At 44.8% G+C, this 18852-nt stretch overlaps 4 protein-coding genes across 8 annotated transcripts in view; 2 read left to right on the forward strand and 2 right to left on the reverse strand.

The window, feature by feature from the left end:
* Nucleotides 1-303: 303 nt before the first annotated feature.
* On the reverse strand, nucleotides 304-5356 carry Rexo5 (RNA exonuclease 5). Its single transcript, XM_064688637.1, has 4 exons — nucleotides 5214-5356; nucleotides 5005-5140; nucleotides 2226-2994; nucleotides 304-2162 (listed from the first exon to the last, which is right to left on the reverse strand). Exons 2-4 carry the CDS (start codon nucleotides 5118-5120, stop codon nucleotides 840-842), a joined length of 2208 nt encoding a protein of 735 aa, XP_064544707.1. The 5' UTR covers nucleotides 5121-5140; nucleotides 5214-5356; the 3' UTR covers nucleotides 304-839.
* zpg (zero population growth) lies at nucleotides 3392-4918 on the forward strand. The gene is made up of 2 exons (XM_064688639.1): nucleotides 3392-4137; nucleotides 4194-4918. The coding sequence occupies exons 1-2, from the start codon at nucleotides 3487-3489 to the stop codon at nucleotides 4722-4724; spliced, it is 1182 nt and encodes a 393-aa protein (XP_064544709.1). The 5' UTR covers nucleotides 3392-3486; the 3' UTR covers nucleotides 4725-4918.
* Nucleotides 5334-15643, forward strand: ndl (nudel). Its single transcript, XM_064688636.1, has 16 exons — nucleotides 5334-5465; nucleotides 5594-6065; nucleotides 6744-6890; nucleotides 6950-8920; nucleotides 8979-10036; nucleotides 10098-10574; nucleotides 10633-10966; nucleotides 11024-12368; nucleotides 12437-12606; nucleotides 12667-12780; nucleotides 12839-13625; nucleotides 13685-13876; nucleotides 13932-14401; nucleotides 14465-14756; nucleotides 14817-14924; nucleotides 14981-15643. The coding sequence occupies exons 2-16, from the start codon at nucleotides 6047-6049 to the stop codon at nucleotides 15540-15542; spliced, it is 8046 nt and encodes a 2681-aa protein (XP_064544706.1). The 5' UTR covers nucleotides 5334-5465; nucleotides 5594-6046; the 3' UTR covers nucleotides 15543-15643.
* Nucleotides 15644-17622: 1979 nt separating this feature from the next.
* Nucleotides 17623-18852, reverse strand: part of MCU (mitochondrial calcium uniporter) — a 43643-nt gene continuing 42413 nt past the window's right edge. For all 5 annotated transcript variants that reach the window (XM_064688470.1, XM_064688469.1, XM_064688467.1 and 2 more), the window contains 3 exons: nucleotides 18714-18815; nucleotides 18448-18651; nucleotides 17623-18378 (listed from right to left, as the gene is read on the reverse strand). In XM_064688470.1, the coding sequence (XP_064544540.1) occupies nucleotides 18127-18378; nucleotides 18448-18651; nucleotides 18714-18815 (558 nt within the window). In that variant the 3' untranslated portion in view covers nucleotides 17623-18126. The remainder of the gene's footprint in view (nucleotides 18379-18447; nucleotides 18652-18713; nucleotides 18816-18852) is intronic.

Consider the following 18852-nt stretch of genomic DNA (forward strand, 5'->3'; position numbering starts at 1 on the left):
GCGAGCACCCAAACCACCCACAGCAGCCAGAAAGGTGGCTCCATACAACTGTGGGCCATAATTTCGTAATGCATTTCTTTTAAATTACAAGACTGTGGAAAATAACAATTTAAGGGCATTCTGTAACATGTTTTATGTTCTTCAAATTGGGTAAAATATAATTGTGTATATAATTCCCAAAGTGTTACTTCCGACTTACCCATTGCTTTTTTTTCAACTTAAAAAGCAACAATATTGTTAACCGATCTATATATTTGTATAGAGGTTTGAAAATTTGAAACCATTAAATATATATAGAAAGCATTTTAAATAACAATCGTGTTTTTCTTTATTTCAGGATTTGATTAGAAAACTTGTCATTGTTCTGGTTTCCGGAACCAACATTAGATTCTTAATTTGATTTACAAACAACATGGATTTATTAGCTTTCTTCGAAAAAGTTGAAGTTTAAATTTTTTTGTTTGTTTTTTTTTTGTTTTTTTACTTTTTTTTTTTTTGGAAAATTTAGTCGTACTTTGATACTTTTTTCTAGCTATTGAAAATAATTAAAGGCTAAAAGTTTTTTTGCATTACATCAGATGGAAAATTACAGCAAATTTTCCTTTGCACATTGCTCACTCTGATGTGCCGCTACAAGTACCAAAAGTTATTGCGAAAACTGGACGCGAATTTATCAATTATTGGACTATTTGATTCTTTCATAGGGATTTAAGCTACTTTCTTGACTTCCTAATTCTATTTGTATGTATGTATATGTGTGTGTGTGCATATGTACATACCGTGCACCAATTACGTGTGTGGGTGAATTGTGAGTGTGTGTGTGTGTGTGCTTATAATGTTCATGGGTCCGCCGATACACCATTGGTTATGAGTGCACTTTTTGGGATGCTGCCGTTTCGACGCTTTATGGCAATCTTGGCGACGCCTTTCTGACACTCGGCAGAGCCGCCCATCAGCACCATGAAAAGGCCATTGTGTGCCATTGCGTTCCATACTCGTTCAATAAAATTGTCCAATTTAGCAGCTGTGCGTTCAGCGCTCTCTAGCACAAAATCCTGCTCTGGCACAAGAAGATTGGCAATGGTCAGCGCATTCTCCAGCGCTATTTCGTTAACTTTACGCACCGCCTCCTTGGTTGTGGAGACCACGTGCACATAAACCGATTTGCAACTGTCCTTTGAAGCAGCCTGTTCCGCCTTTCTAATAACCTCCTTGAGGCGCGGCTGCAAATCACCAACAGTCACAATGGCCGTGCGCTTGTCCCGCTTGGCCGCGTGAGCAAACAAATTATTTCTGAGGCCGTCGCCGCTGGTGGCACGTATCACGTCGTGAATGCGCTTCCGTTGCGTGAGAATCTCGTCACCAAACTCAATGCTGTTGGCCAGCTTCATCTTGACCAGCTTGAGTGTGGCGCGCGAGTCCTCAATGGAATCATGGCCATCCTCATTCTCCTGTATGCTCTCCTGCAGAAACCTTTTGGCCAAATGCTTTAGTTTACTTTTGCGTTTGCGCACGCCGCTGATATTGAAGCATACACTGGTGTCTATCACGTACGGATGCATCATACGCATGGCATTCAGATCAGAGTTGAGCGATTGACCAACTAGTATCGCGTCAGCTGGTAGAAGCTCCGAGACTTCACGTTGCACATCTGACAGCGTTTTCGTAACAGATTCCATAATATCAGCCGTTATGCCCGAGTACTGTGTGAGGTAGTCGGTGATTTTGTTGACGGGACGAACCAACGTCTCGTACACGGTCTGATATTTTTCGTCCACTATGGAAATACGCGTCAATTCGTTCGCCCCAGATATGGTGCGACACATCTCACAATCAACTCCATACATAGGACTGCAATCCGTTACAGGCGCATATGATTTTTTTGTGAACATAAATGACTTGAATCGGGCGTGCAATTCGCCTTGTAGCGGTATGGGATAGCCCTCGTCGACTAATTGCAATGCCGAAAGCAAAAGCTTGGTGCGTGGAAATTTGTCATCTGGGTGCAAAATTGTCGTGCCTGTTAGTGCGGAAGGTGATTGCTTCTCAATGGGAAAAATTGCCTTTACAAAAAGTGTAGGATCCTTGTTCAGCTCCACGGCTGATTCCAGAGAGCCATGTTCGTTAATTAACTTCTGGGCCTGCACATTGGTAAGGGGAATCTAAAAAAGACATCAGTTGACACTCAGTGGAAGCTCTATATTTGAGTAATGTACACAACTGACCTGAGCAATTGCATCAATGATCCTGCCTTCATCTTGCGGCGGAAGCACCACCTCCAGCTTGGTATCGAATATTTTATTGGTAGCTTCAAATCGGCTCTCATTAGATATATAGTGATAGAGCGACAAGCCATCCAGTATAAGCACCACGCTATGCGACAGGCTTTGAAACTTATCAGCACAGCACCAGCGGTCGGGCGCGCAAGGACTCTTCTTACCAATGAGCGCCGACATCAGCAGATTCTGTATATCTGTCAAAAAGATAGGCGTACGCTCCTGCTGTGGTATTTCCAGAAGCGCACGTCTGCCCATATCACGTAAATGGACACCAGGCACGCTTTCCAGTTCGCGCTTACGGCGTCGCAGATCCGTGGACAGACACCTGTATTGTTCCTGGGTTAGTGTGGCCGGCAAACTGTCAAGTGTATTGTCACCGCCAGCTGAATTGTTTCGGCTGCGTTTTATTTCGGGCTCTCCGGACTCCACCTCGCCGCCATCGGCAGGAGAAGAGGCGATTGTACCACTGTTGCTGTCTGCCACAATGGTTAGACGATTTCGTGTCTTTCGCTTGCTGCGCACTGTGACAAAACCATCATCCTCCTCCTCATCGTTCTCGGTGTCACGGTGCTTCTGCTCAGACTCATGAATGCGATCCCGGTCGTTCATCTGTATTAGATTTGCCAGCGCGGCCAATTTTTTCTTCTTTTTCTCATTGCGTTCCTGCTGCTTGGATGATTGTTGCTCTTTCATCTTCATTCGCCTTTTGGTTAAACTGAACAACGCAAGGAAAATGAAAACACATGTGAGTTTTATAGTTGTACCGAATCGTTTGGAACAAGTTCGATTGAACGAACCATTGATGTTCACATAAATCGATTGCGGTGTTAACATTTTGCTCGTCTGTTATTAACAGCATACTATTTGAAGTTACTTCTTTCTCAAAAACCAATATAGCAGAAAGCGTAAAATGACGTAAATTATAAATATTAAAATTAATCATATTTTTAGCGGCGACCTACTTTAATTTAAGACGGAGTGTGTCTTGAATTTACAGCTAACAGAAGCCAAATCTGCCGATAGCACTTTACAGAATCACTCCTCACTTAACAGAGCTGCTGAACGATAGATAAAAAAAATACGAAACTGCTGATCAGCCCACATTAACCGTTAACTTCCCGCGTGTTTTTAAGAAATTCTGCAAATGAACACTAAAAACATAAAAATTGAACGTTTGACTGTTCGTCTCAACTAAATTGTGAAAGAAATGTATACTGCAGTTAAGCCTCTTTCGAAATACTTGCAACTGAAGTCGGTTCGCATTTACGATGGAGTATTCACGTTGCACGCAAAAGTTACATGCGCCCTATTGTTAGCGTTTACGGTTCTGCTTTCCGCGAAGCAATACTTTGGTGATCCTTTGATCTGCATATCCAACATGCAGTCCAAGGATTTTGTCAACTCCCACTGCTGGACCATGGGAATGTACATAATGAACTACGACGACGACGCATTAGCCGCTTACCGGGAAGAAACAGTTGAGCTGCAGTACAAGCGTAGTTTTGAAACAGAAGAATTTAAGCCAACGATCGATAGCAATCTACTATACAATACGGCACCGCTGCTGCAGTCTGCTACGGGACAGGAGCGCGTCTTTCTGCGCTACTACCAGTGGGTGGTGCCGGTGCTGTTGCTGCAGTCGTTTATCTTCTACCTGCCTGCGTTTCTCTGGAAGATATGGGAAGGTGGGCGACTAAAAAATCTCTGTGCCAATCTGGACGATGTGCTAGTATCGCGCGAAAAGACCTCCTCGCAGCTGCGCAAGGTGGCCAAATACTTTGCTAGCGACTACAAGGATTCGCATCTGCGCTACTTTGTCTCCTACATATTCTGTGAAGTGTGCAACTTTGGCATTAGCGTAAGCTACACCAGCTCCCAAATTAAAACCTTAATTAAATCATACTTTAACTTTAGATTGTCAACATGCTGCTGCTGAATGTGTTTTTGGATGGCTTCTGGGCGCGCTATGTAAAGGCATTGGCCGCAGTGCCTCAGTATAACTGGGATGAGTGGAATCGCATTACCGCCCACATATTTCCAAAGATTGCCAAATGCGAGATTTTAAAGTTTGGCGCCAGCGGCACCTTGGAATCAGTTGATAATCTGTGCCTACTGCCACTCAACAATTTGAATGAGAAAATCTTTGTCTTTCTGTGGGTCTGGTTCATGATAATGGCTTTCTTGGCCGGCCTAAAGCTTATCTATCGACTGTTCATCCTTTTTCATCGTGGACTGCGCTTTCAGCTGCTGCGCACGCAGTCCCGTTTCATGCAACAATCTACGTTGAAGCGTGCCTTGCGCGGCTTCAGCTGCGCCGATTGGTTTATGTTGATGCGCGTGAGCAACAATATAAGCCGTGAACTTTTTTCCCAGTTGATGGAACTACTGGAGGAAGAGAAGTGTCCCACCAGCAAGCCAATTTCGCGTGGCGTGGACAGCCCCTAAGTTTGGACCTCATCATAACACATATGTTTACTAATGATTGTCACGAAAGACGACTATTATATAATTACTTTTTGAGAATTTCATTTAATATTTAATTTCTCGATATGAACGAATTATCGAATCATTACTTTACTTTACTTTAATCTTGAACTAAAAAAAAAACTCAAACGAATAAAAAGATTTTTGTTTCTTAACTCTGTTAAATTATAAATCCGCATCTCACTGTGCTAACTCTAGAGCTATGCTTAAGATATAGTATGTATCTTTCTGACGTACTCACCATTCGTTTTGGCTCGGCTGGGAATATAGAATTGTACCGCACATCTTGCTCACCCGTTGTGTGAGGTGAACTAATCGCAGTAGTTGATAAAGCAGACACTTTACTGAATTTTGCATCAATTTTTTGTGAGTGATTTCTGTGTGATAGAACAGTTAAATATGAAATTAATTGAAATATCATTTATATAGTCACTTGTGCTATTTACTTACATTAAATCTGATAATAAAATTTTGATTCGGACTATTTCCTCGGAAGTTTTCATGGAGGTTTTTTTATCAACGGGTATATTTATTTGCGTGTCTGTTTTCTAGGTCTTTAACTAAAAAAATATTTTTGATGTACGTTTTTAGTGTACAAAATTTGTAAAATGACGACTAAAACTCTATAAGTCAAGGCTTGCTCGACCCCAACAAAGGGCATTGCCACCCAATCCAATTGATATTGGTGAGCTGGTCGCATGGGTGGGTGGTTCGTTGCTCTGCGATTCCCTTCAACTTGCACTCTTGACGCATTTTTTTGCATCGCTCGCAATTCGTTTGCCATTTTCATTAACCAAAAAATTGTAAAGTTCAAAACATTTTGTACACAGCACAGCAAATTGCACCACTAAACTGGGTCGACGTCGTCGTCGAGCACAAGCTGATCCACTTTCCGAAAGCTTCATAAGCGCGTCCAGCGTCGACGATGTCTTCAGTTGCCGTGTGGAGCCGGTTGAAACGCGCGGAAGTCGCTCGCATTGGAAATCGTCGTGTTATCGTGTCGTCTGATACCGTATACCCGGTCAGCCCTTTGGATTACCCAGCACTTGTTGCTGCTGATTGCTTTCGTTTTTTGTTTGAGTGAATCGCTGTAATCGGATGCTCCTTTTGGTAGCCCATTGTATAATAAACAAGTGCTAAAAAGTGAAACTAAGAAAATTCATTTAAATCTCAAATAAAAACGGTGTCAAATTCTGTTAAGGGAATATAAATATATCCTTCAGACATGCCTATAATATTTATTTTGAAATAAAGTGCATACAAGTTAATCAATATTTAGTAAAATGAAACAAAGTGTGGATGGTAGGTGATCTCGGATATTGCATAACATTCTTAGAATAAACACAAATCGTCATTTTAATTACTTTTTTGATTGAAATGTAGCCTATTTGCCACAAGTATTTGTCAGATTTTTAAGCTTATGTTTCCATTTCATGTTCAGTTCGACAATTTAGTGCATCAGCAATTCTGCAAATTGCGAAATTGGGCAGTAAAGAACTCGCTGAACAAAACAAAAAAAATATGTTGATACAAATTGGTTGAATTATGTTAAAATTAATATCTTGTAAACACAAATTTTTGCACGGCTACACTAAAATATTTTATTTGAACACCTACAATATAGAGAGATAGGGTGAGAGTCGACTAAGTTATTCCCTGTCTGAATTGCACTCACCAGAATGTATAATTTTGAACTAACGAGAATGAAAAAAAGAAACAGACCGCAAGAGAGTTAATTAGAATGAGAGTATGAGCAGATAAAGTTTATGAAATAGGCTACATAACTTGTTTATGTAACACAGAAAATTATGAGAATCGCATAGTGAGGCAGTATTTGAAGATCACGTTACTTGGTTTATTTGTGGTTAAAATTCATTTTCGCTCCCATTGAAAGCTGGAGAAAGGCAGCGAAAGAGAAGAATCTTTGGGGGCGGCTTAGTTTAATAAAATATTTGACCACGATCTTATACACTTTCTCAGAGCTGGAGGCTAAGCGAACGCAGCGAGTTCCTCGTCGCTGCTGTCTTTTTCGTCTGCCCTGCACACGTATCCTGATCATATCCACATTGGTACTCATTACGTTGATGATCTCATTGATCTATCATGGCATTGTACTCGAGCGCATGGGTAAGCACAGACGCAGGAACAGCCTCATCATAGAACTAAAATATGATTAACCTTTGCAGATCACCTGCGTCAAATAATGGCGCTCAATAAAAGGCACGCACAGAACTTGCAACCCATCGATGAAGATGTTTTTGTAAGGAGACCACAACTGCAGCCTTTTCACATTCCGCTAAAGAAAGATGATCCCGAGGCAATAGCTACCAAGAGCGAGGAGAAGTCATTGCGCTTAAAGCACATGCGCTTCAAGTTTCGAATGAAGCGAAAGCATCGTTTACGTCGTAGTTTGCAGTCTGTTGATCTGATTGATCCTCTCCAGCTGGAGGCCAGCATGCAGTATCTGTATACAAGGATGCGCAGCAAACGTGCCAGGGCTGCGCTGAGTCAGCTGGAGAGCGAGTATGTGCGATGCAAGAAACAGACTCCGGAGGACTGCATGTCGGCCTTTATGCGCATGTACCAGATGGCCAAGGAGGTTACCGAGAAAATGGACAAGATGAAGGAAATTATTAGGGATCACCTAGGATCCCATAGCGTTGAGTCGCATGAGTTTCATACATATGCACCAGCAAAGACGACCAGGACATCAGTGGAGCAACAACAGGAGGTCACAACTCCACTCACAAATGTCAGCGTGGCTGGCAACGGAGACATCGAGGAGACAACGCTGAAACCCAATAGAGTTAAGATAAAACCAGCACAAATCAGTTGGATCATCGATGGACCTGGACACGATGAGCAGGAAGCATATGTTGAGAATACGCCGAGAGCTATGGATCAGATCAATATGACCACAACTTTGGCAACAACAACGATGGAGAGCACAACGCCAACAACAACAATAGAGAGTACCACATCAACAAGCAGACGCAGTAGCTCCTCCGCCACCACAGAGGAGAACACAACGGCTACAACATCAATAGATGCCACCACATCAAGTAGTAGCAGCAGCAGCAGCTCCTTTACCATCACCACAAGCCAGCCTTTGTCAATTCTTACCACTGAGGGACTAGACTCGGACAATATCACCGACCAAATCACTTGGATTTTGGACCGCTTCGATAAGGCCAAAGAGATTGTACACACCACAGAGGGAACCAATGAGAAAACAACCATAGGCACCACAGAGAAAACTATTTCGCCTCAGGTTGTGCTACAAGAGACAACCAGCTTACCAAGCTTTGAAATTCAGCCGGGTCCATTGCACTCGGACGATCATAGGACCCAGCCCAGCGCCAATACAACCACAGCGCCTACAACAGATGCACCCGAACCATTCACAAAAACAACCACAGGACTGAACGCGACGGACGTAGAAGATAAAGACATGCAGCCAGGCTCAACTACGTTAAATCCAACCACAATGCCCATTAGTACAGTCAGTACAACCACAATGCCCATTACTACGCTCAGCCCAACCACAACGACCGAAGCTGTGGATGGGTTCAATCGCACCGCATTTCCTACCAAGCCCAAGCCAATGAAGATCAGTTGGATTATTGACAGCGACGCCAGCAGCAATGAAGTGAATAGCACGACCCAAGCTGCAGCCACTGAAACCACAACTGGAACCATCACTGAGACCACCACCGAGTCCACCACCGAGTCCACCACCGATTCCACCACCGATTCCACCACCGATTCCACCACTGAAGGTGCTCGAGCGGTGCATCCGTTGGATGATCCCAGCAGCATAGAAAACATGTTGGACAGCTTTGAGCGCCATAGGCAGGAGAAGCCTTTACTCAAAGTGCTGCCTAGCAATGAGCAAGAGAAGCCGCTTATCAAAGTGTTGCCCAGCAACGAGCAGGACAAGCCGCTTATCAAAGTCCTGCCCAGCAATGAGACCGGAAATCATGAAGAGTCGAAGACTCCGAATGTCTACGATCGCAATCATTGGCTGCAGAAGTTCGAGCAGGATGCAGCGCCGCCACAGGATGAGCTTATCGACACGTTTGGCACGGAGCTGGATGCCAAGAGTCTGCAGCAAATGGGACCCAAAATAAACCCTATCAGTGGCAAGGTGCCAAATGGTAAAACAATTGCAGCTAGCTTGTGTTCACAGCTCTAATATATACTATTTCCTTCCAGCCGCCGATGCACAGCTCATGTCGATGTGTGCGCACTTAACACGGAAACTGCGACAAAAGGCGGCCGCAGAGGGCGGCTCTGGTGAGATGGAACCGTTTACTGCCTCGCCCAGCGTGCAGTTTACTAGCCGCGGACCTGGCGGCTTTCCGGTCTCTGGCGAAACAATGAAAGCCTCCGCCCAGTTTATGTTCAATCCGAACTTTGGCATGCCCAGCATACCTGTGTGCTTCTATATGACACCCGCCAATTTCCGCATGCCGATGTGGTCGCCCACGCCCTCGTTTATGGGCATGCAGGGCGCCCACTTTGGTGGCTCGTCCAATGCCGGCGGCATATTCTTTGTGCCGCAGCAGTTTGGGCCGTCGGGCAATTTCTTTGGCGGCAGCGGCGGCACGGCGGGCGGTGCACAGAATCAGTTGCCCAACATCTTCTCGAAGAACGCATCACCACAGAAGCAGCCCAACGGACAGCAGCAGGTCTACTGCACCTATATGCAAAACCAGCAGGGACAAGCCGGACAGGGACAAACGATGCAAAACAATTTGTCGCCTGGCAGCCAGGCGGGCTTCTCCAATGCCAATTTCAAGATGCGACATGCCAATCAGACGGGCGTGGCACATCAGGGCCAAATCATCTACGCTTCCTATCTGGGTATGCCGCAACAGCCGCAGCAGCGATTCAAGTGCCCGGAAGCGGATCAGCTGGCTTGCTATGGGCAGCAGGAGTGCATTGCCGCCTCGCGCTGGTGTGACAATGTCATCGACTGTCCTGATGGCAGCGATGAGTCGGCCTGCACCTGTGCCGATCGCCTGGATGAGGAGCGTCTGTGTGATGGCTATGCGGACTGTCCCATGGGCGAGGATGAGCTGGGCTGCTTCGGCTGTGAGTCTCTGGCCCACTCCTGCTACGAGAATGCCGAGGAATATGCGCGACACAATCGCTCCACCTTGTCCATGTGCTACAGTCGCCACGAGCGCTGCGATGGCTTCCACAACTGCTTCAATGGACGCGATGAGCTGCAGTGCAGCATGCTGCTCACAGATGTTGGCCGTCATATGGTAAGCTCTGGCAGTACTCCTATAAAGATTACTCTTAGTAAACTTCCCTGTTGCTTCTTAGGCCCATGCGGCTTCTGCTTCGGAGGGTTATCTGTATCACAATCATCGCGGCGATTGGTATCCTGTGTGCAACAATGGCGCTGGATGGGCGGCCGCCGCCTGTGAGTTGGAGGACCTCAATCAATCCGCAAATCTTACCTTCAAGCAGCTTAAGCTGCCGGGTCCGTTCATAGAGCCCTCGTTGCATGCGGGCATACACTTTGCCCAGGGCTGCCATGGACGTAATGGCCAGGACACGCTGGTCGATCACGTTGCCTACGTCAAGTGCCCGCATCCGCAGTGTGGCTTACCCAGTAAGCCTAGCGAGAGTGGGCGCACAAAGCGCACTAAGAGGGCACCCATTGCGGATCGCCTGGAGGCGGATAAAAGTCGGATCGTGGGCGGCAGCTATGCAAGTCCCTTGCAGTGGCCCTTCGTGGTGGCCATCTACCGGGATGGCAAGTTCCACTGTGGCGGCACCATCTACTCGGAGCATTGGGTAAGTCTGGTCATTTAGAAGCCACCTCTACTTAGCAGCTACTCCCACCAACTCACAGATCATCAGCGCGGCGCATTGTGTAATCAACTATGCCAAGTATTATTATGAAGTGCGCGCTGGACTCTTGCGTCGCACCAGCTACTCGCCGGCTACACAGATACAAAGCGTTTCCCATGTGGTGGTGCATCAGGCTTACGAGCGGCGCAGCATGCGCAACGATCTCTCCCTGTTGCGCGTTGCGGCGCCTCTGCAGTTCAATCGCTGGGTGAAGCCCATTTGCTTGCCAGATATGGGACGAACCACATTTGGCCAGGATTGGATCTGGGGCCCAGAGGAGCACACGCTCTGCTCAGTTATTGGGTGGGGTGCCATAAGAGAGAAGGGTCCAAGCAGTAGGTGATTGTGGGATCATATTTGATAAAACACACTGAATTTTGTATCTGCTGCAGGTGATGCCATGCGCCAGGTCATTCTGCCCATACGCAAGGGCTGTACGGATCCCGAGGATCGGGCTTCTGAGGACGTTTGTGCCGGTGAGCCCGGTGGTGGTCGCGACGCCTGCCAAGGGGATTCGGGTGGACCGCTCTTCTGCCGCAGCGTCAGTCAGCCCGAACAATGGTATTTGGCGGGCGTCGTCAGCCACGGCAATGGCTGTGCGCGACCCAAGGAATTTGGCGTCTATACACGTGTTGCCCTCTATCTGGACTGGCTGGAGCTAGCTGTGACGCCCGGACTGCTTCCAGCACGCCAGCCGCTGCAGAAGTGCCCGGGATTCATATGCGTCTGGGGCGGCAAGCGTTGCATTTCCCAGCGTTTGCGCTGCGACCGCAACGTGGACTGCCTGGGCGGGGAGGATGAGCTGGGCTGTGCCTACAACTTTATACCCGACATGGTGGGCAGCCAGCAAACTGTAAGCAGCACCACAGAAAGCGACTATTATCCAGAGAAACAAGCGGCAGCACACGACCAGGAAGCACAGCAAACAGAGCACAAACAACTTCAGGATGTGGCTATAGAAGATGAGGATTTGATTGCTCATATTCTGACAGCGCCACCACCGGAAAATGAAACCAGGCAGCTCGGCACAACACCAGCAACAGCACAGAGCGATACCTGGACAATAACTGAGGAGAGCAGCACGCCTACAGCAGAGAATGAAGCGGAGCTTGACAACGCGACTTCAGCTCCTTCAGCGACAACAACAACAACATTACCAACAACCATATTGCAAACGACAACAACAGCAACAACAACATTGCCCACAACTTTGCCGCCCCCAACAACAACAGCTTGGCCCTCACCCACCGAGGATTTGATGAAATTTACGGATCTGATGAGCCAACTGCTCGAAGAGTCAACAACTGCAACCACGTTCGAGCAGTTGGTAAACACAACGCTATTCGCTCTCTCTCTCACGACAGATGCGCCCAATATGGGCACAACAACAAGTGCAACACTTGGAACAACAATTGCAACGACAACTGAAGCTGAGAGCACAACTTTGGTGGCTTCCACAGCCGCCGACAAGAGCACAACACAAGCTGTGACACAGCCCACAACAACAGAGACAACTTCAACTGTGGCAATAACAGAGACAACTACAACTCTGGCAACAACAGTAACAACACCAACAACAACGACTTCAGCCACATCACAGCCAACAACAACAATAACAACATCAACTACACTAAGAACAACAGCTGCAATAGCCGCAACCACCAAGCCTAGCACAACGGAGCGCAGCAAGGTCAGCGCGGCGGAGCAGCAGCTGCCCCATAAGTTCATCTGTCAGAAGTAAGTCCTATTCCCAGCTGATAGTTAAGTGGCTTATAAACATTTAATGCCAAATTTTAACTGTCCAGAATGCCTCAAATTGTTGATCTGCTGCATCGTTGTGATCGACAAGTGGACTGCGAGGATGGCACCGATGAACTGGACTGCAGCTGTCGTGACTATCTCAAGGGCGGCCTCAGTGCGCTCATTTGCGATGGCAAAGCCGACTGTGAGGATCTGAGTGATGAGCAGAACTGTGGTAAGCTCAAGGCAAACCAAAAGAGCCACTGTACCATTTAAAGTGAAATCTATTCAACAGGTGGCTGTCAGGAGCACGAGTACCACTGCGCGCTGTCCAAGAGCTGCCTGCCGCTGGCCAAGCGCTGTGACAAAGTTGTGGATTGCAAGTTCAGTGAGGACGAAAAGGATTGCTGTATGTTATTCCGTCCAGCTCCAGGTTCACAATTAACTTGTTAACTCTCAATTCACAGTTGCCTTAACCAATGGCCACGATGTGCACTTCGATGCGCATCAGCAGCCCAAGTTCAGTAGCGTTGGCGTCTTCTCGAAGAATACGCATGGTTCGTGGCGCGTGGTTTGCGCCCATGAGACGGGCTTCCATGAGCACCAGGCTAAGACGGCGGACACAGTCTGCGCCTTGCTGGGCTTCAGGGGCGCCCACTACTACAACAGCACGGAGTTTGTCAGCCAGCAGGAGATGCAGTTTATTACACCAGAGCTAATCACGTCACGTTCTGGCAACCAGCTGCGAGCGCTGATGCGGGACAATGTCCAGCTAACCAGCAGGGAGATGGTTCTGCCGAGGCACGCGCACCAAACGCTGCCCGGGCGGCAAAAGACGCGTGTCGTGCCCAACAAGTGTCTGGGCATCTATGTGGAATGCAATGCCCGTTCTAATATGACATTGCCGCTGAAAACCTTCAGCGCTGGACAAGCGATAAAGCAGCGTCCCGCTGGGAATCTACCGGAGCTGCTGCCCAGCATTGGCACGCACAAGAAGCCGAATGTGCACTTTAAGCCGCAGCAGCCGGCGCAGCTGGTCAACAAAAAGGATGAAATAATGGATCGCCTGGACATGCTGATCAAGAGCAAGAATAACAAGACGCTGCTGGTCCACGAGCAGTTGCACGAGGCCATTGAGGAGCTGCACTGGCCATGGATGGCTGATGTCTATGTGAATGGTGAACTCTGGTGCCTGGGAGTCCTCCTGGACAAGCACTGGCTGCTGGTGCACGAGAGTTGCCTCTCCGGCATAAGGTATGTTGGGTGCATCTATCAGTCTCTGCTTACTTCTGATCCAATCTAATCTTTTGCAGCTTTGATACGCACTACATCAGCGCCTTGCTGGGCGGTGGCAAGACCAAGCGCTCTTTGCACCGCAGCACCCACGAGCAGATACGTCGTGTGGACTGCTTCGAAGCGGTGCCCAGGTCCAATGTACTGCTGTACCATCTGGAGCAGCCGGCAAGATTTACGCACTACGTCCTGCCCACTTTTTTGCCTGATATGTAAGCACCTGGCTTGCCCATAAAGTAGTTTACTCATAATCCGTCTATTCCACAGTTCGGATGAACAAGAGAGCGCCCCGCATGAATGCATCAGCGTGCTGCACGATGATTTCACTGGACGCATCAAGACGGTGGCCATTACAAGAGTCAACAATGATACCAGCTGCAATTCCTGTTATCAAATGCAGGAGCGTCAGCCCTCGGGTAATTTGATGCGCATGCTAAATGTAAGCGCCGAGGATATGGCATCCATATCGGACGAAGTGGAACTGGTTAGCGGTGTGACGGCCAGAGCGATGCCTGCACTAACCAAGTTCACCAGTTGCACGCAGTTTGGACAAAGGAATCTGAGTGATGTTCAAGTCCAGCCCAGCGATCAGGGCGTGCTTGTGTGTCGGGATTCGCACACCGGCTGGTATCCTTCGGCAATCTTTAGCTATAATAATACCGACTGCCAAAGCTTCAGAGCGCCTTTTGGCATTAGGACACTGAACGAGGCATACAAATCACTGCAGGAAATTATGGGTATTTAATTTGTAGTTGTCTGCAATTTTAGTTGACTATTTAACTGCGATATGTTCTCCACAGATCAACCGCAGTGCAGCAATGTGCAGGCGTCGCCTCCATGTGAAACCCATCGCTGTCCCCTGGGCGTCTGTCTGCCGCAGTCGGCGCTCTGCGACGGCCGCAGCGACTGTCACGATGGCAGCGATGAGGAGGCGTCCAAATGCCGTGAGCTAAAACATCACTGTGCACCAGGCGAAATGAAGTGCCGTTCAAGCGCCAAGTGTGTGCCCAAGAGCAAGTTTTGTGATCATGTGCCGGACTGTGAGGATATGACGGATGAGCCTACAATATGCAGCTGCTTTACTTATTTGCAGTGAGATATATACAGCTTGATATTGATAAAGTAAATACTTATGACATTGATTCCTTTTAGGGCCACGGACCCTTCCAAGATATGCGATGGCAAGCGCAACTGCTGGGACAAGAGCGATGAGAGTTCGGTGCTGTGCAACTGTACCGCGGATCACTTTCAATGCACTTCGTAAGTCAACTTCAAGCAACACTTGGGGCCTCGCCTTTAACTCATTTCATCTTAAGCTCTCCTGAGGATTGCATACCACGTGATTTTGTGTGCGACAAGCATCCCGATTGTCCCAACGGCGAGGATGAACGCTTCTGCTTTGGCATTGAGCACCCGCTGCAGGAGCAGCAGCAGGATTACTGGGCGCATAGTGAATATAGTCACAAGAAGTTAGTATCACAGTATGGCCAAGTAATTGAACAATCATATGGCATTTGGCATACCAAATGCTTTCCCAAGACTTCGCCACCCAGCATATCCGAAGTGCGTGATATCTGCAAGAAGCTGGGCTACAATCCGGATCGATTTCCCAGCTATCGCCTCATAGATGATGCCACCAATGAGGCCAAGCACACCTTTGAGGTAGCTGACAGACGAGGACGCGTTTTCGGCAATGACACATTGGTCGGCAAATATCGGGACTCTACGAAGGCGCTGATCGTCAGCAAATTTTCTCCGCTGCAGCTGAACGAACAGCTGACGCTGTTTCTCAAGCCTAGCCGGGCCATTGCTGAGCTGGTCAGATGGAATACAACGGATTCGAATCGCTGTTTCAGGCTGGAAATACGCTGTGCTTGAATATTTATTTCCAAAACCTATCTAAATCTCGTGATTGTATTTTTGTACGTTTTAGTAGCAAATAAAAACGGGATTCTTAACATTCTTTACCAAACACTAAATTGCTTTTCTTTTTTTTTAATTTATGTTTCAATTTTTTATTAATTTATTATTTTTAATCAGTTGTCTAGTTACCGCATAATTTTTTGTTATGTATTTATTCTTTTTTATTTATTTAATCATTTTCATTCCGTTTGTTTTTCGAATTTTAAGTATTTTTGAAGCTGGGTTCCTGAACTTGATTATGTTTAACAAACAAATTTATGTTTTTATAAATGTAAAAAATCGCACGTTTTTTCTTGTTTAGTCAAAATTTAAACAATTGAATACTTAAAGCACTTATCATAATTTGTGTTTTTTTTTTGTTTGGTTTCGTTTAGTTTGTTAAATATAAATTCGTTAAAAAGATTTAAGATTGGTTTCTTTTCGAAAAAAAGGTACTTCAGAATCATAAATATCAAGTATCTTAAGAGCAGTTAAAACCCATTTGGGGATTAGTCCAGTTTTGATGTTGTTTTATAAGTACAGTTAACAATAGTTAGGTTTTAATATATAAGTATTTTAACGAGCATCATAGTTTTCTTTTTTAATTTTTAAACTTTTAAAGAAGGCTGGGTAAATTTTTTTTTAGTTTTTTAATAAGTCTTTGGCGCTGATTACAACAATATAAGTGAGGGAATACTCTTAGTAAATTTAAGTAAATTAAATGGATTTTAGGGAACTTTAGACAATTATTTCAAAAGTTATTTAGGAAAGTTTAATTTATAAGTGAATTTTAGTTTATTATTTATTTGTTGTTTTTTATTCAAATAAAAAACAATGTTTTCTTTATAATTTCGAATTGAATCACAAATGTTTTTTAAAATATTTGTTGTATGTATGAATAATACCTAGGCTAATGTTAGTGAGTGTTATTAAGATTTGCAGTTTGGTTAGTTGTGTATTTAAAATGTGCGTATTGGTTTTAAGTGTAGTGAGCGCATTGAAAAGCTATGCTAGAGTGTGGCTTATAAGCTTCCGAGTGTGGATGTTAGTGATTGGTTTCAGGGTTTTGATTTAATATAGTACATAGTAGATATAGGCATAAAGTTTTTAACACAACCTTTTTCGCGATTCTAGGTTTAGAGCTTTAGAGCGAAAGCGTAAAACGGTAAGACTAGTGGCCAATTATCAAAGCCCAGTTGCTTATACTAAATTCATTTTAGGCATTATTTGCAGCTATTTCAATTTTGCCATTTCTTGCCAATTTGCAAAACAATTTTCGGATCTTAAGTATCGTTTACGTTGTCATGAAACACAGCAGTTTATATATTTACATATACATTTTTATAATTTATAAGTACCTATCAAATAAGTTGCTGTCACTAATGTTATGGCATCATTTTCAAATTCATTATCATTTTAGTTTAGGAATTTCGTAAACATTACTAACTACATAATTTGTGTGTTAAGTGTTGTTGTTGCTAAAACTCTTAATGAAATAGTTGGTGCGTTTTTATTTACAATTTGTATATATATATGTATCTAGTATTTGTTAACGTAAATAGTTAGTATAGTTAGTATATGCTAAGTAGGTATATTAAAGCTTAGGAAGTTAGTAGATTTCACTGCAAGTTTTCACGGTTTCTTCACACTGACGAGCGCCCCTATCTAAATTAAAATATATTTATAATAGGTGGTTAAGTATATGATGTTCTTTCAGTTAAATCTAAAAATATATTTTAACTTTTCTTATTTTAGCCTGAGAATTATAGCTGTCAATTTCTGATTCCCTCAGCTCTTAAAACAAAAAGAAATTAACTCTTATATTCGTTCTCTCTTCAGCTTAAAAGTATGCAAAGGGTTTTTAGAATTTTAATTCAGCCCAAGAGCATGTTGCAAGTTGGCTCAGGAGTCTATCGAATTTTCTTTAGAAAAGTTTAAAAAATGAAGAAGCATTTTTATGAAAAGCTGATAGCCCGAAATCTGAAGAGAGTTTATCTTAAGAGCGTGAAATTCAATTCAAATATAGAAAAAAAATCAATTACAGAAACTCAAAATATAATATTCAATAAATAAATCATATATTTTACTAGAACTTTCACAACGCACACAGTTGATGCTTAAAAACAAATCACTCATTAAATAAATAACTAAACAAAAATCAAGCAAACACCTTTAGCAGATGACGTCATTTGTGAAATTTGTGCGCTTTCTGGGCCCATTTAAACTTTGGCTTATGCTAAAAATTAAAAAATAACTAACTAAACATTCAGTTAACAGAAAAGGATAGTACACTCAACAAACGTATGAACAATTAAGTAAGAGCAAAACATATAAAACCATAGCTGAATATATCTATATGGAGTTGACTATAATTTCGATCACTGTACGACAACATTGGTTAAATGACGAGTTGATTGATTGAGAGCTTGCGAGTGTTTAAATGTAGATTTGAGTTTCATTTTTTATAGGTGGCTACTACAGCTTTCTCTTCATCCCTTACATATGCTCTCTGATCTGTTTTTTCCGACGTCAAGAAGAACAGAAGCTGGCCACGAGGTTCCTAAGTACTTTTCTCTTTACTCTTTTCTGTCCCATTGCTCTCTTCAATAGGTGGTGAGTCCAGCTGGCTGCGGACCAAATGAGCTGGCAGACCCATATTAATGGGATCATTGAGACGTCTCAGATTGTACTCCAATTCCGCAGATCTGCGCTTTAGTCGATTATAGTGTTCCACATCGAACTGAATTTTTTTGGCATTCTTATAAATGTTCAGCGAGTACTGGCGATTATATACATTCTCCATGATATATTCCTGGCAGGGATTTGAAGGTAATTATTCAACGCAATAGTTCCTTGAAATGAGCACAATCCTTGAACTTACTCGCTTGGTTACACAATAGTAGGCGTACATGGCCATTGTCGTGCCGTAGGTGACAAAGTAGGTCACCGGCTCCATAATATCCCAAGAGTATTCCCACCAGGTCAAGCGCGCGAGTATGCCGAACTGCACGGACATTAGACCCAGGCCCACCCAGGTCATCATATTGGTTCGGCGCTCAGCTTTTTTGGCCAGCTCCATTTTTTTCTGGTGTATGAAACAAATGATAATCGGGTTAGTCCATTAGTTCTGTTTAATAGTCAACCAACCTCCTCTAGCGGCTCCAGTTCGTAACGCAGGTTTTCCAGTTCCCTGGCCAATTGATTGCTCTTCTCCAGCTGATACTCGCCCACATTGAAGGCCTCGTAGAGCTGCAAAAACTCGGATTTATGTGAAATTCATTCGGCT

The sequence above is a fragment of the Drosophila montana genome, unplaced genomic scaffold (genome assembly GCF_035044405.1).
Source record: "Drosophila montana isolate Dmon_TW-CO22-7 unplaced genomic scaffold, ASM3504440v1 contig_3213_1, whole genome shotgun sequence".
NCBI lineage: Eukaryota > Metazoa > Arthropoda > Insecta > Diptera > Drosophilidae > Drosophila > Drosophila montana.

What these genes read in the sequence shown, in the direction of transcription:
- ndl (XM_064688636.1), top strand. An exon ending in CAGTGGCAAGGTGCCAAATG is followed by an intron (nt 8,921 to 8,978) that starts GTAAAACAATTG and finishes ATTTCCTTCCAG; the next exon opens with CCGCCGATGCACAGCTCATG. An exon ending in CCATCTACTCGGAGCATTGG is followed by an intron (nt 10,575 to 10,632) that starts GTAAGTCTGGTC and finishes ACCAACTCACAG; the next exon opens with ATCATCAGCGCGGCGCATTG.
- Rexo5 (XM_064688637.1), bottom strand. Translation starts at nt 5,120, where the DNA reads ATGCAAAATTCAGTAAAGTGTCTGCTTTATCAACTACTGCGATTAGTT. An exon ending in CAGCCGAGCCAAAACGAATG is followed by an intron (nt 2,995 to 5,004) that starts GTGAGTACGTCA and finishes TGCGTTGTTCAG; the next exon opens with TTTAACCAAAAGGCGAATGA. An exon ending in TCATTGATGCAATTGCTCAG is followed by an intron (nt 2,163 to 2,225) that starts GTCAGTTGTGTA and finishes TGTCTTTTTTAG; the next exon opens with ATTCCCCTTACCAATGTGCA.
- zpg (XM_064688639.1), top strand. Translation starts at nt 3,487, where the DNA reads ATGTATACTGCAGTTAAGCCTCTTTCGAAATACTTGCAACTGAAGTCG. An exon ending in TGTGCAACTTTGGCATTAGC is followed by an intron (nt 4,138 to 4,193) that starts GTAAGCTACACC and finishes CTTTAACTTTAG; the next exon opens with ATTGTCAACATGCTGCTGCT.